Below are 16,602 nucleotides of genomic sequence, written 5' to 3'. Positions count from 1 at the left end.
GAGACCACCGCATTGGCAACAGACAAAAAGGCACTATATAATAGATAGATAGATAGATAGATAGATAGATAGATAGATAGATAGATAGATAGATAGATAGATAGATAGATAGATAGATAGATAGATAGGACATAAAAGGCACTATATATCAATTATGTAGTGCCTTTTATGTCCTATCTAATAGATAGATAGATAGATAGATAGATAGATAGATAGATAGATAGATAGATAGATAGATAGATAGATAGATAGATAGGACATAAAAGGCACTATATATCAATTATGTAGTGCCTTTTATGTCCTATCTAATAGATAGATAGATAGATAGATAGATAGATAGATAGATAGATAGATAGATAGATAGATAGATAGATAGATAGATAGGACATAAAAGGCACTATATATCAATTATGTAGTGCCTTTTATGTCCTATCTAATAGATAGATAGATAGATAGATAGATAGATAGATAGATAGATAGATAGATAGATAGATAGATAGATAGATATGAAAGGCATTATGTAATATATAGATAGATAGGGCATAAAAGGCACTATATATCAATTATGTAGTGCCTTTTATGTCCTAATAGATAGATAGATAGATAGATAGATAGATAGATAGATAGATAGATAGATAGATATGAAAGGCATTATGTAATATATAGATAGATAGGATATAAAAGGCATTATATAATATATAGATAGATAGGGCATAAAAGGCACTATATATCAATTATGTAGTGCCTTTTATGTCCTAATAGATAGATAGATAGATAGATAGATAGATAGATAGATAGATAGATAGATAGATAGATATGAAAGGCATTATGAAATATATAGATAGATAGGACATAAAAGGCATTATATAATATATAGATAGATAGGGCATAAAAGGCACTATATATCAATTATGTAGTGCCTTTTATGTCCTAATAGATAGATAGATAGATAGATAGATAGATAGATAGATAGATAGATAGATAGATAGATAGATAGATAGATATGAAAGGCATTATGAAATATATAGATAGATAGATAGATATATAGTGCCTTTTATGTCCTATCTATCTATATATTATATAATGTATTTATATCCTAGATAGATAGATAGATAGATAGATAGATAGATAGATAGATAGATAGATAGATAGATAGATAGATAGATAGGACATAAAAGGCACTATATATCTATCTATCTATATATTATATAATGCCTTTTATATCCTATCTATCTATCTATTAGATAGGGCATAAAAGGCACTATATATCTATATATTATATAGTGCCTTTTATGTCCTATTATGTAGTGCCTTTTATATCTTATCTAATAGATAGATAGATAGATAGATAGATAGATAGATAGATAGATAGACATAAAGAACAGCCGCTGAACTTTACACTACACACTCAGCCCAGATGTTTAAGCTTTTTTTCCGCTGCATTGTGACAGGAAAAAACAAGTTGGTCGCGGCCTCGCGCACGCGCATGCGTACATGGTCTAAAACCAACAAGTGTTTTTACAATTATCCTCATCTCTGTGTTTTCTGTGTCAAACAAAGTAACATAAATTGTGCAAACATTTGCAGTACTTTTGAAGGTACGGGGTTACCTGCTCGCGATTCATCACTTCAATTTCCTGCACCATTATTAGCGGTGCTATACGAAGCACATGATTATTTTTTCGAAAAATCTACCATTGGTGTGCAATTCAAAATAACAGATTATTGAAGGGGATTGCCGGTGCAATTACGAAGCGTTAACAGAGGTCTTTCACTAACAATCCAACGAAAAGTCCGGACACTACAAAAGGAAACGGGGTAACTTAACAGATAAGAGGAGGAGGAGCGGCGAGCTGATGTATGGGATTATATGAAAGAGCGCAACGCATTTCAACTCATCGCAGCCTCGCCTCGTCACGACCAGACCAAGTCGATAAACTGATTTCATGGTTTCGTACTTAAATATCAGTTGGGTGAAATTACAAAAAATGAAGTAATTGCAGTGCTTTTTGCAACAGACGGCGAAGCAAACCTTTACTTGGACTACCGTTAAATTGTAACAAGTTATTCAACCAGAGCTTAAACTACTGTATGTGAAGCCCTCTTACTCACTTGGTCGTTCTCCTGTACATTTCTTGATACCGCGTGAGTTTTATTTTACATCTCCCCTACCTGCTTCAATACACTTCATTAAGTTAACAAATAGATTGAAGCTGACGGCGGTTACAACTAACCAGCCAAGGCGGATGCCCACTTTTACATAAACTGAGATTTGCAAACCAAGTCCAAAAACTGCGTAACGGCGCCGTGCGATGCCCTGGGTGAATTCGTGACTTACCAGATACGAGGAGGAGAGGAAGCAGGGTACAGATGCGAGGGAGCATTGTTAACATGCAGCGGTCAGAGAAGCTAACTTCTAACAATCAGGTGGGTGCAGAGATGACCGTCTTCAGCGTGTTTCCATTGGAGCGTCGGAGCGCGGGCTCAGTGCCTCGCATATTCCACTTGGATACTAACGCGATGTACAGCGGCCGGCGGCTTTAGGCTGGACTGCGGCTCGATGTGACCAGGCTGTGCAGGGCAGGGGAGGAAGGAAGAGCGTCAGAGGAGGAGAGATAAGGTGGCAGCCGGAGAGTAAGTCGAGATGGACTGAGTGGGGCGGCACCGAGACTCGAGATTGGAGGCTGAAATATGTTTACACGATTCTGGAGGAAATCCCTGTGTGTAAAATCGGAAAATGTCAAAGGAGACCGTGTGCTGTGCTGTGTTTTTGTTGTGCATTTTCCCAGACGTGATACGGTGGGAACACTGGAACAGAGTCGAGTAAAGTGCCTTTCCTTCTCCTGGGGGCCAAATCTGTGATCACAGGGAGACCCAGTGGCGCTCATTCAGTGCAACAGCAGGACTTACACGCGCGACACTTGGCCTGCTAACGATCCATTTTGAACTGCAAGCTACCCCTTGAACAACGAATTCGGTATTTTTTAAGCCAATGTTATCCTTTTTTTCACAATCACTATATATATATATATATATATATATATATATATATATATATATATATATATATATATATATATATGTGGAAGAGAAGGTCTGTGATACGGTTTGCATATTTGCAGCTGGAGATCCACAAAGGGAATCTTGGCTATCAAATGAGAACGCCATCAAAAGACACTTGGAGATAAATCCAGCATATGCAAATGCAAACTTAAGAAGAACATGTTCATAATAAATAAACTGTACACCCAATAACCCCCACCTCACCCCCTCCACGTAATTTTTTGCTATTGCCTTTGATTCTTGTAAGTTTAAGCATTATCCTCTGATGAAGACCCCTGGCAGGGGTTGAAAGCTCAGGAATAAAAACTACTTTGATACGTGATTCATTTTTCTCCCTTTGTGGATCTCCAGCTGCAAATATAATATATATATATTACTGTAATTTGCCACATGTAGTTTTGTTCTAAAGTGAAGCATCCATCCATCCATCCATTTTCCATCCATCCATCCATCCATTTTCCAACCCGCTGAATCCGAACACAGGGTCACGGGGGTCTGCTGGAGCCAATCGTAGCCAACACAGGGCACAAGGCCACCTAACCTGCATGTCTTTGGACTGTGGGAGGAAACCAGAGCATATTTTATAAAAATTAAAAATGACAAGTCCTTTCAAGAGGCACAGTGGGCCCTGAAGTAAGGAGTTTCTGTCCCAAGTTCGCATATTCTCCCCATGTCTCTGTGGGTCTCCTCATACTGTCCAAATAGAGAGACACACATGTCAGTTGAATTAGCGATGCTAAATTGGTTTGTGTGTGACCCTGAATTGAATCAGTAATGCTAAATTGGTGTGTGTGTGACCCTGAATTGAATCAGCAATGCTAAATTGGTGTGTGTGTGACCCTGAATTGAATCAGCAATGCTAAATCGGTGTGTGTGTGACCCTGAATTGAATCAGCAATGCTAAATCGGTGTGTGTGTGACCCTGAATTGAATCAGCAATGCTAAATCGGTGTGTGTGTGACCCTGAAATGAATTAGCGATGCTAAATTGGTTTGTGTGTGACCCTGATCTGAATTAGTGATGCTAAATTGGTGTGTGTGTGACCCTGAATTGAATTAGCGATGCTAAATTGGTTTGTGTGTGACCCTGAATTGAATCAGCAATGCTAAATTGGTGTGTGTGTGACCCTGAATTGAATCAGCAATGCTAAATCGGTGTGTGTGTGACCCTGAATTGAATCAGCAATGCTAAATTGGTGTGTGTGTGACCCTGAATTGAATCAGCAATGCTAAATCGGTGTGTGTGTGACCCTGAATTGAATTAGCGATGCTAAATTGGTGTGTATGAGACCCTGATCTGAATTAGCGATGCTAAATTGGTGTGTATGAGACCCTGAATTGAATCAGCAATGCTAAAATGGTGTGTGTGTGACCCTGAATTGAATCAGCAATGCTAAATTGGTGTGTGTGTGACCCTGAATTGAATCAGCAATGCTAAATCGGTGTGTGTGTGACCCTGAATTGAATCAGCAATGCTAAATTGGTGTGTGTGTGACCCTGAATTGAATTAGCGATGCTAAATTGGTGTGTATGAGACCCTGATCTGAATTAGCGATGCTAAATTGGTGTGTATGAGACCCTGAATTGAATCAGCAATGCTAAAATGGTGTGTGTGTGACCCTGAATTGAATTAGCGATGCTAAATTGGTTTGTGTGTGACCCTGAATTGAATCAGCAATGCTAAATTGGTGTGTGTGTGACCCTGAATTGAATCAGCAATGCTAAATCGGTGTGTGTGTGACCCTGAATTGAATCAGCAATGCTAAATTGGTGTGTGTGTGACCCTGAATTGAATTAGCGATGCTAAATTGGTGTGTATGAGACCCTGATCTGAATTAGCGATGCTAAATTGGTGTGTATGAGACCCTGAATTGAATCAGCAATGCTAAAATGGTGTGTGTGTGACCCTGAATTGAATTAGCGATGCTAAATTGGTTTGTGTGTGACCCTGAATTGAATCAGCAATGCTAAATTGGTGTGTGTGTGACCCTGAATTGAATCAGCAATGCTAAATCGGTGTGTGTGTGACCCTGAATTGAATCAGCAATGCTAAATCGGTGTGTGTGTGACCCTGAATTGAATCAGCAATGCTAAATCGGTGTGTGTGTGACCCTGAATTGAATTAGCGATGCTAAATTGGTTTGTGTGTGACCCTGATCTGAATTAGTGATGCTAAATTGGTGTGTGTGTGACCCTGAATTGAATTAGCGATGCTAAATTGGTGTGTGTGTGACCCTGAATTGAATTAGCGATGCTAAATCGGTGTGTGTGTGACCCTGAATTGAATTAGCGATGCTAAATTGGTTTGTGTGTGACCCTGAATTGAATCAGCAATGCTAAATCGGTGTGTGTGTGACCCTGAATTGAATCAGCGATGCTAAATTGGTGTGTGTGTGACCCTGAATTGAATTAGCGATGCTAAATTGGTGTGTGTGTGACCCTGAATTGAATTAGCGATGCTAAATTGGTGTGTGTGTGACCCTGAATTGAATCAGCAATGCTAAATCGGTGTGTGTGTGACCCTGAATTGAATTAGCGATGCTAAATTGGTTTGTGTGTGACCCTGATCTGAATTAGTGATGCTAAATTGGTGTGTGTGTGACCCTGAATTGAATTAGCGATGCTAAATTGGTGTGTGTGTGACCCTGATCTGAATTAGTGATGCTAAATTGGTTTGTGTGTGACCCTGAATTGAATCAGCAATGCTAAATTGGTGTGTGTGTGACCCTGAATTGAATCAGCAATGCTAAATTGGTGTGTGTGTGACCCTGAATTGAATCAGCAATGCTAAATTGGTGTGTGTGTGACCCTGAATTGAATCAGCAATGCTAAATTGGTGTGTGTGTGACCCTGAATTGAATCAGCAATGCTAAATCGGTGTGTGTGTGACCCTGAATTGAATCAGCAATGCTAAATCGGTGTGTGTGTGACCCTGAATTGAATCAGCAATGCTAAATCGGTGTGTGTGTGACCCTGAATTGAATTAGCGATGCTAAATTGGTTTGTGTGTGACCCTGATCTGAATTAGTGATGCTAAATTGGTGTGTGTGTGACCCTGAATTGAATCAGCAATGCTAAATCGGTGTGTGTGTGACCCTGAATTGAATCAGCAATGCTAAATTGGTGTGTGTGTGACCCTGAATTGAATTAGCGATGCTAAATTGGTGTGTGTGTGACCCTGAATTGAATCAGCAATGCTAAATTGGTGTGTGTGTGACCCTGAATTGAATTAGTGATGCTAAATTGGTGTGTGTGTGGCAGCCATATGCGTTATGCTAGCTGGGATAGGATCCTGCGACCCTGACCTGAATGAAGTGGGTTAGAAAATGACATGGCAATTGGAGCGCCCTTGCATTTATTTTATGGACCTTATGGGCACCTGGGTCCGATTTTGGGAAAATAAATAAATAAATAAATGTCTAAAATTGTGCCGAATATGTTCACTATAAGTAGCTGAGGCCAGTGCGTGGGTTATTTTGCACCCTTAGGCAAGCTTATTATTGCGCCCCTTGTGTTACAAATGTTTCTTTTTTTAAAAAATCGAAATTCTATAGAAGGAAATGCTAATTTAAATTGACATACTGTATGTATTGCACAAAAATGACCCATCGATTACAGTTAATTTGTCCTGCCTTTTCTGCTTCGCAAAATTTTTCACTAAATCCTTCAGATCCAGCGTGGATGTTAGGTGCTGGGTCATACTCAATGGAAATTGTTGCCAACAATTTGTAAGTTTCAGCGTGTAATTGTATCGCAGTGGCATAGCTAGGGGCGAGCGGAGGGGGCGGCCCTCCCCGGGTGGCACATTTTTGTGGGTGTAATTATTTGGCCAAAAGGCTCAGCACAATTCGTGTGTAAGCAGCAGGGTTCTGAAAAATATCACTCATGAATGAAAAAAGTAAAATTCTCTGATTTTTATCCACAAATGCTTCAAAAATAATTTTCAGACTGTCCTTCTGTGACGGCATCAGACACAGCAGTTGAAATTTATGAGGCAATAACAAAAATAAACATTAAGATAAACAACTAATTTATAATTTCGTTTCTTATCAATCCGAATGCGTTCTTACTCTGCATACACTCTAAAAACAATTGTTTTGGGGCAACAAAATTTTTTTTTTATGGTGCCACCTCTGAAATGGGGGGACCATATAAATGTTGTAACAAAAATCTGCAAATCCCCTTAAATGAAAGCCTGCAATCTGCACTTCAATCACGATGTCAGAATTGTTTGATTTGTAATTTTAAACTGTGGAGTAGAGGGACACATCAAGGAAAAAAAATTCTGTCACTTTTGTCCCAAAAAATGACGGAGGGCACTGTAAATGTTTGCTTCATTCCGATAAAAATGTAACAAGCCCAGTTTTGAAATTTCTGCTGTCAAGCCTCTCCTCATTCTGCAGCATTTGCCCCCATGTCTGCTGCTCTTGTTGCTGTCATTTTTAGGATACACACATTAAAAGGTGAATCAAAATTAAATGACCAAACAGATTTAAAGATGTCCCAAAGAGTGAGACCATTTCATAATTTCTCACAGATGTAACCCTCACACTACTGCACTTTTCTGAATACAAAATAAGAAGGAAAAAAGTCTGCAAATTAATCAATCAGATCAGATGGATATAAAATGACCTGCTGCTTGTCAAACTGGGGGGAAACAAACACCTGACACCATAGGTGGGCCCTCAAGACTGAAGTTGGAAACTAAGATCTGTGACATTGGAGGGTTCCAGAAAGTTCTGCAGCGACTCAGTAAGATGGTCCGGCGCTGCGGCAAACAGAGTGCAGAGGAGTTGGACAGGAGCCAGGAAGACATTTTGGGAGGAAAATAAATCCATAAACTAAAACGGGGTGGGATCTGTGTGAGAGAAAGTCGGCGGCAAATTTCTGTTTCCTCCATGCATTGTGAAAACGTCTGGCAATGGCCCCAGAGGAGCTTTACTTTTCACATCCAGCTACGCAACCAGCCTGATACCATCTGATTGCTCTCACGCTCCAGGGTGATACCACGTGGCACTCTCAGGCCTTGGCACTTGTGCTTCTCCATCAGCATTTGGCCAGAAACGAATGTGAAGACGAGAGGAGAAGAGTGCGTTTCATAGGACAAGTCCGCTGCTTCTTGTAGGAGGCGTATGTGCCATGGGAGAGGAGGAGATGATCCAAACTAGACTTGGGTTGGGCACTCCTATAAAGTGACTCCATGACTTTTGCACCCTTATCCTACAGGGGGACAGTACAGGTGAGCTAAACCAGAGGGGATTAGAAGTGTCAAAAATGAATAAGTGAGGAAAAATGAAATGTGTGGAGCTGTAATGTCTATCCTCGTGTTCACATGAATTGAAAACCATGCCTTCTGCTCTGACTGGCACTGCTATTAGCGGGTGAACACTCTTAGGCTGTACTCACACTGGCCATTTGTTCTGTGCCTGAGCATGTTTGTTCCACATGTAACCTTGCAAAGTCTCGTTTGTTTGACTAGTGTGATCGCTCAGTGCCGAGCCAACCATACAATGCCCTGGACCACTTGAAAGTGGTGGGCCCGACTTTCAATAGCATTCAGGAACAGTGTGATCGCTAAACAGGCCCGAGCACAGAACACAGACATGACGTCAATGATGCGACAAGTTGTCATCTCATTCGATACCATTTAAGGTTTTTATTCTCACCTTACACGTGAACGTGAATTGTAGTTGCTAAGAAACATCATTAACATCATTTGCCACCGTAAAAATCTTCTCGTATGTGCAGCACGATTAACAGCAAAACGCCCCACTGCCCACTCAATAAATCTGTAAGAGGGCAGAGCGTTATGCTGCCCTACACGACTCCAAAACAACCACAACATAAGGAAAATCACTTTGACATGCATGCTGTCACTCCGTGTTTGGATTTTGTTTTGGGTTTACACAAAGTCACATGGTCATGACGAGAGCGTGATGGGCCAAGAACGTTATGGGCAGTTTGAGTGCAGGCCAGTGGTGGGGGGGGGGGGGGGGGGGGGCAATCGCACTTGGGCGTGGTACGGAACAGACGGGCCTACTGTGAGTACGACCTAAATGTAAAAGTGTCAGAGCGGTTCTTCTGAGCGATGCGACAGGGCAACCATTTTTGGTCCCTTTGAAGGTTCCAGAAAGAATTGACATTTATTTAGATCCATAACAAGCAATTTAAACAGTCATGAAGAGATAATAACTGATGCTGTAAAATACCAAGGGGCTCGTGATTTTAAAAGGACAATAACACAGGTGTGTGGTGAATTCAAGGTTGCGCAGAATCTAAGTACTGGCATTACGTATTGAGAATATAAAAGTGAGCGTTCAGGATTTCGGTACGTTTCTAAAGATAGATAGATACTTTATTAATCCCAAGGGGAAATTCACATACTCCAGCAGCAGCATACTGATAAAGAACAATATTAAATTAAAGTGTGATAACAATGCAGGTATACAGACAGACAATAACTTTGTATAATTTTAACATTTACCCCCCCGGGTGGAATGGAAGAGTCGCATAGTGTGGAGGAGGAACGATCTCCTCAGTCTGTCAGTGGAGCAGGACGGTGATAGCAGTCTGTCGCTGAAGCTGCTTCTCTGTCTGGAGATGATCCTGTTCAGTGGATGCAGTGGATTTTCCATGATTGACAGGAGTCTGCTCAGCGCCCGTCGCTCTGCCACAGATGTCAAACTGTCCAGCTCCGTGCCTACAATAGAGCCTGCCTTCCTCACCAGTTTGTCCAGGCGTGAGGCGTCCCACTTCTTTATGCTGCCTCCCCAGCACACCACTGCGTAGAAGAGGGCACTCGCCACAACCGTCTGATAGAACATCTGCAGCATCTTATTACAGATGTTGAAGGACGCCAGCCTTCTAAGGAAGTATAACAGGCTCTGTCCTCTCTTGCACAGAGCATCAGTATTGGCCGTCCAGTACAATTTATCATCCAGCTGCACTCCCAGGTATTTATAGGTCTGCACCCTCTGCACACAGTCACCTATGATGATCACGGGGTCTATAACAATACAGTTACTTTTTGAAAATTAATACTAAATACTTTTAAAATACATCTTCTAAAAAAAAAAAACAGTTGGCCTCCCTAATCCGTGGATTCATATAACCATGGATTGAAAAATATTTAAAAAAAAAAATTCTGAATATTTCAAAAATCAAAACTCTGCAACTTTGCCACGCGTCAATGTAATCAGAATATACAGTAAGTTTAATATGTCACTGTGCTCTGTGCAAATATTTTAAATCTGCTTTTCTTTTCTTCTCACATGTACAGCTGACACAAAGCCAGATTTAGTACAGGGGCTCAGCATTTAGAATTACTAGGTGGGCATCTTAAGACAAGACAAGTTAAGGACAAACTGAGAAATGGGCAACGTGCACTATTTCTGTGTGTCAGAGTCAGCACGACATTGGATCTTCTTTTCCTTGTTTGGAATGGCATGATTTATCTAAGTGGGGGCCTGCACATGGAGAAAATCCTGCTCACAGCGGCTGCTTTTAGGCATAGTGGTGGCTCTGAGGCTAGGGATCTGCACTGGCAATCGGAAGGTTGCTGGTTCGAATCCCGTAAATGCCCATAGGGACTCTTCTCTGTTGGGCCCTTGAGCAAGGCCCTTAACCTGCAATTGCTGAGCGCTTTGAGTAATGAGAAAAGCACTATATAAATAATAAATAAATAATGTTAACATTATTCAAAGTTATTGTCTGTCTGTATACCTGAATTGTTATCACTCTTTAATTTAATATTTTCTTTATCAGTATGCTGCTGCTGGAGTATGTGAATTTCCCCTTGGGATTAATAAAGTATCTATCTATCTATCTATCTATCTATCTATCTATCTATCTATCTATCTATCTATCTATCTATCTATCTATCTATCTATCTATCTATCTATCTATCTATCTAAATGCAAAGAATTATTATAAAGAGTATAAAGCCTTGGCACATTGCCCGGCACACCATTGAAGCCGACGGACGAATGGGAGATAATGTCATCCGATCCTGAAAATCCTTCCAGCACAGCGATGAAAATGGCAGACTGTATACATCGAGCTCCCACTTCGGTAATTGTCTTGTCGTGGCTTCCTCGTCTGTTATGCCGCGTAAATCGTTATTAAAGAAAGAGTTATTTCTCCTATGTGATATCACTAAGGGATATCGCCCTTTTATATCATATCTATATAGTTTCGGGTTATGTAACATGCCACAATTACAAAAGAACTTATTCCAACAAGGGAGCTAGCGCCACCCGCTGGATAGAGTCAAGAACTACGCTGACTGAACGTGAGTGAAGTGATGTGTTGGCCTAGCCTGATGTTGCCTTCCACCATTTCACAGACCCTTCATCTCCCAGTCCAGCACGTGTTGTTTGAGTGTTGGTCATGGCTTGTGTTGTGTGTGTGGCTGGTTATTTTAATGTACAAGCATTATGGAGATCTGCTTCTAAATTGAATATGGGAAAAGAGCCATATTAATAAAATGTATTATTATTATCAATATCATTATTATTTGTGGAAAGCAGCCCGGACACAGACAGGTAGATATCATTTCAAGCACCACAAATGTTTATTTACAACTATAATTTACAAGTGAAAACACACACAACCCCAAAACTCCCCCAAAGTTCAGGCCTTTGACAATGATGCCTCTCAAGTCCGCCTCCACTCCTCTCCTTCTCCACCTTGTCTTCTCCACTCCTGACTCCAGCCATCAAATGGAGGGAGGCAGCCCCTTTTATACACACCCGGATGTGCTCCAGGTGCCTCCTGATTAGCTTCCGCCAGGACCCCCCAGTGTGGAGCTGGAACCCACCTGGACATCTCTGCAGCCCCACCCGGAAGTGCAATTAGCCATAGGTGATCAAGCACCTGGAGCACTTCCGGGTGGGCTATAAAAAGGGCCAGCATCCACCACTCAGGAGCCAGAATCGGGAGGAAGAGGACGAGGTTGCTTGGGAGGAGTGGTGGTGCCAGAGGAAGGACTTGTTTATTGTTTGTGCCATTTAAAGGTGTGCCCCATGGCTGTAGAGAAATAAAAAAGGCCTGTTTATTTTACACGTGCCTCTGCGTCAGTCTGTGCCGGGTCAGGCGATATATAGCGCCTTTTACACCAGTTAGCCTAACTGGAGTCACCATGTGGATGTGTGTTAAGGCTGACCATCAAACTCGCTGCCTCTTTGCTTGACATAATGGGGAAAATCAAAAGAAATCAGCCAAGACCTCAGAAAAAAAATTGTTGGAGCTCCGCAAATCTGGTTCATGTTTAGGAAAAATTTCCAAACACCTGAAGGTTCCACATTCATCTGTACAAACAATAATACACAAAGTATAAACATCATGGGACCACACAGCTGTCATACCACTCAGGAAGGAGACGCATTGTGTCTCCTAGAGAAGAACGGACTTTGGCACAAAATGTTCAAATCAATACTAGAAGAACAGCAGAGAACCTCATGAAGGTGTTGGAGGACACAGGTAGACAAGTCTCGATATCCACAGTACAACGAGTCCAACATCGACATCACCTGAAAGACTGCTCAGCAAGGAAAAAGCCACTTCTCCAAAGCCGCCATCAAAAAGCCAGAGTACAGTCTACAATGGCATATGGGGGAAAAGATCTGACCTTCTGGAGAAATGTCCTCTGGTCTGACGAATCCAAGATTAAACTGTTTGGTCATAATGACCATCATTATGTTTGGAGGAAAAAGGGTGAGGCTTGCAAGCCAAAGAACAACACCCCAACCATCAAGTGTGTTTGGGCTTTGCTGTAGGTGCAACTGGTGACCTTCACAAAACAGATGGTATCATGAGGAAGGAAAATGATGAAGATACACTGCAGCAACATCTCAAGAGCTCAGCAAGGAAGCTGAAGCTCAGGCACAAATGGGTCTTCCAAATGGACAATGACCCCAAGAAGACCTCCAAAGTGGTGGCAAAATGGCTTAAGGACAACAAGGTCAAGGTATTGGAGTGGCCATCACAAAGCCCTGACCGCAGTCTGATTGAACTGAAAAAGTGTGTGCGATCAAGGAGGCCTATGAACCTGTCCCAGTTAAACCAGTTCAGTCAGGAGGAATGGGACCAAATTCCAGGTTGTGGAGGACAACCCAAAAATGTTCGGCTCAAGTGAAACAATTTGAAGGCAATGCTAGAAAATATTAACACAGTGTATGGAAACTTGTGACCCACTGATGTCACCAATAGAAGGTGAAATACGTTGAGGTCTGTGAACATATTGGGAAAATTACTTTTGCCTTGCACAAAGTACCGTATATACTCGCGTTTAAGTTCTCCCACGGATAAGTTGTGGCTTGATTTTATCGTATAATTTCTTGTATTTTATAATGTCGGTCGTATAAGTCGATTGCAGAAAACCCACGCTATTGGCCTTGGAGATTACAATATGCTAACGCCCGATCCAACTGAGAGTAACCATGGAGCACACGGCCTTTTGTTTCTACGTATTGTGCCTACGTGACCACACAGTAATACCCGAACTATTCTGAAGCGATGTTTGCACTGTTTTGTGTTTTTTGTATCTCACACCCTCATACACTTTTATTGTAAGAGCATCCCTTATCTACAATGGAGCGTTCGATCAGAAGGAAATATGAAGCTGGTTTTAAATGAAAAGTCGTTGAAGTGGCGAAAGAAATTGGTAACTGCGCTGCTGCAACAAAATTTGCTGTGTCTGAGAAACTGATGTGAGATTGGAGGAGGTAAGAAGATATAAACAAAAAAATAAAAAAACAATTTAAGTGTCGGCATATAAGTCAGGGTCTGATTTTATGATCGATTTTTCAGGTTTCAAGACTCAACTTATACGCGAGTATATTCGGTAGATGTCTTAAATGACTTACCAAATTTATAGTTTGTTAGCATAAAATCTGTGGAGGGCTTATAAAGCGATTTTGAAAGAATTCACCCTCATTGTATGGAACATTTGGACTTCAACTGTACATTTTGGTTTGTGTCTGTTTGTAATTGGAAAATGCTTAGATTATGTCCCATGTATTTTGAGGGTGGTTCCCCAACCTGACAATCAACGCCAGGATCTACCCTCCATATCAGATAGATAGATAGATACTTTATTAGTCCCAAGGGGAAATTCACATACTCCAGCAGCACCTTACTGATACAAAAAAAAAAAAACAATATTAAATTAAAGATTGATAATAATGCAGGTAAAAAACAGACAATATCTTTGTATAATGTTAATGTTTACCCCCCCGGGTGGAATTGAACAGTCGCATAGTGTGGTGGAGGAACGATCTCCTCAGTCTGTCAGTGGAGCAGGACGGTGACAGCAGTCTGTCGCTGAAGCTGCTCCTCTGTCTGGAGATGATCCTGTTCAGTGGATGCAGTGGATTCTCCATGATTGACAGGAGTCTGCTCAGCGCCCGTCGCTCTGCCACAGATGTCAAACTGTCCAGCTCTGTGCCAACAATAGAGCCTGCCTTCCTCACCAGTTTGTCCAGGCGTGAGTCGTCCTTCCTCTTAATGCTGCCTTCCCAGCGCACCACCGCGTAGAAGAGGGCGCTCGCCACAACCGTGTGATTGAACATCTGCAGCATCTTATTGCAGATGTTGAAGGACGCCAGCCTTCTAAGGAAGTATAACCGGCTCTGTCCTTTCTTACATAGAGCATCAGTATTGTCAGTCCAGTCCAGTTTATCATCCAGCTGCACTCCCAGGTATTTATAGGTCTGCACCATCTGCACACAGTCACCTCTGATGATCATGGGGTCCATGAGGGGTCTGGGCCTCCTAAAATCCACCACCAGCTCCTTGGTTTTGCTGGTGTTCAGGTGTAGGTGGTTTGAGTCGCACCATTTAACAAAGTCCTTGATTAGGTTCCTATACTCCTCCTCCTGCCCACTCCTGATGCAGCCCACAATAGCAGTGTCGTTAGTGAAATTTAGAATGTGGCAGGACTCCGAGTTGTATTGGAAGTCCGACGTATATAGGCTGAACAGGACTGGAGAAAGTACAGTCCCCTGTGGCGCTCCTGTGTTGCTGACCACAATGTCAGACCTGCAGTTCCCAAGACGCACATACTGAGGTCTGTCTGTAAGATAGTCCACAATCCATGCCACTAGGTATGAATCTACTCCCATCTCTGTCACCTTGTCTCTAAGGAGCAGAGGTTGGATGATGTTGAAGGTGCTAGAGAAGTCCAGAATCATAATTCTTACAGCACTAATGCCTCTGTCCAAGTGGGAGAGGGATGGGTGTAGCATGTAGATGATGGCATCCTCCACTCCCACCTTCTCCTGATATGCAAACTGCAGAGGGTCGAGGGCGTGTTGAACCTGTGGTCTCAGGTGGTGAAGCAGCAGCCTCTCCATGGTCTTCATCACATGTGATGTCAGAGCAGCAGGCCGGAAGTCATTCAGCTCACTAGGATGTGATACCTTTGGGACTGGGGTGATGCAAGATGTTTTCCAAAGCCTCGGGACTCTCCCCTGTTCCAGGCTCAGGTTGAAGATGCGCTGTAGAAGACCCCCCAGTTCCGATGCACAGACCTTCAGCAGTCGTGGCAATACTCCATCTGGACCCGCTGCTTTGCTGCCTCCCATAGTTCCTGGTGGCTCATTTCGAGCAGACTTGGCAGTAGAGTGTCACTTGTGTTTTGCTGTGCCTTGCTGCTCTTTGTAATTTCTGGAGTTTTGAGCCTGTGTACTGCTTTTGACTTCGCTTTTGGATTCTGTATTGTGGCTTTGTTTGCAGTGGATTGCCTTGCCTGCTCAGGCAATTCTTAGGAGCTTGATGGATGTTGAGACTTTGTTTAAAATAAATCCTTTTATTTTATTAAGATGATTCAAGGCCCGTTATTGTTTCTCGCCGGGCTTTTGATGGTATTCCCCCTCCTAGAGGGTAACTTTGTGAGAAATTTTGGGATTTGTGTGCTTTTGGGACTTCAGAGTACACTCACTGATACTGCCGGCACTCTCAAGCACTACGGGCACACAACTGCTAAAAACAGAGTGTGCTGATGCTTCATACCGATGCACACCGGCCCCCCTTCAAGCTCAGCTTGTGTCCAACAGGGCAGCTTCCTGCTAAACTCCTCTTTAAATACACACTACTGGAAATAATGTTAGCTTTCTCAGTTTATTCACTTTAAAAGCTACATCTCTCTCTAATATAAAATCCAAAGTCTGTCGGTCTGTCTGCTTTTCATGAGAGAACTACTTAACGGATTTAGATCGGATTTTTTCTATAATTTGCTTGAACGTTCTAGTTGATTTTGTGACTGCTCTCATTGCGCTATGTATCATAGTTTGCTTCCACGAATCCGAGAGACACAGCAGGGCGAGGGAAGGGGGAGGTGGGACCTCAGGAGTAGGGAGCCGGGCCGCACCCCTCCTCACTTACTCCTCGCCACGTGTTGGAGCGCACCTCGCCTCTGCTTAGCTAGCGATATCTGTTTGTTCAGCAGACATTATCACCTAGAGATTATTAAGGAGTAACGTTTGACGTTTTATCACAGCTATGTGTGTTTTAGAGGGTGGCTGCTGATTGGCAGAGATAC

General features: G+C 42.2%; 1 protein-coding gene across 2 annotated transcripts in view; it reads right to left on the bottom strand.

Annotated features, from left to right (window-relative positions):
* tie1 (tyrosine kinase with immunoglobulin-like and EGF-like domains 1) overlaps positions 1 to 2,783 on the bottom strand; it is a 228,931-nt gene extending 226,148 nt beyond the window's left edge. For both annotated transcript variants that reach the window (XM_028810856.2, XM_051932702.1), the window contains exon 1: positions 2,339 to 2,783. In XM_028810856.2, coding sequence (XP_028666689.2) covers positions 2,339 to 2,393 — 55 coding nt within the window. In that variant the 5' untranslated portion in view covers positions 2,394 to 2,783. The remainder of the gene's footprint in view (positions 1 to 2,338) is intronic.
* Between the last annotated feature and the right edge of the window lie 13,819 nt (positions 2,784 to 16,602).

The sequence above is a fragment of the Erpetoichthys calabaricus genome, chromosome 10 (genome assembly GCF_900747795.2).
Source record: "Erpetoichthys calabaricus chromosome 10, fErpCal1.3, whole genome shotgun sequence".
Taxonomy (NCBI): domain Eukaryota; kingdom Metazoa; phylum Chordata; class Cladistia; order Polypteriformes; family Polypteridae; genus Erpetoichthys; species Erpetoichthys calabaricus.
This window is presented reverse-complemented; position numbering and strand designations above follow the sequence as displayed.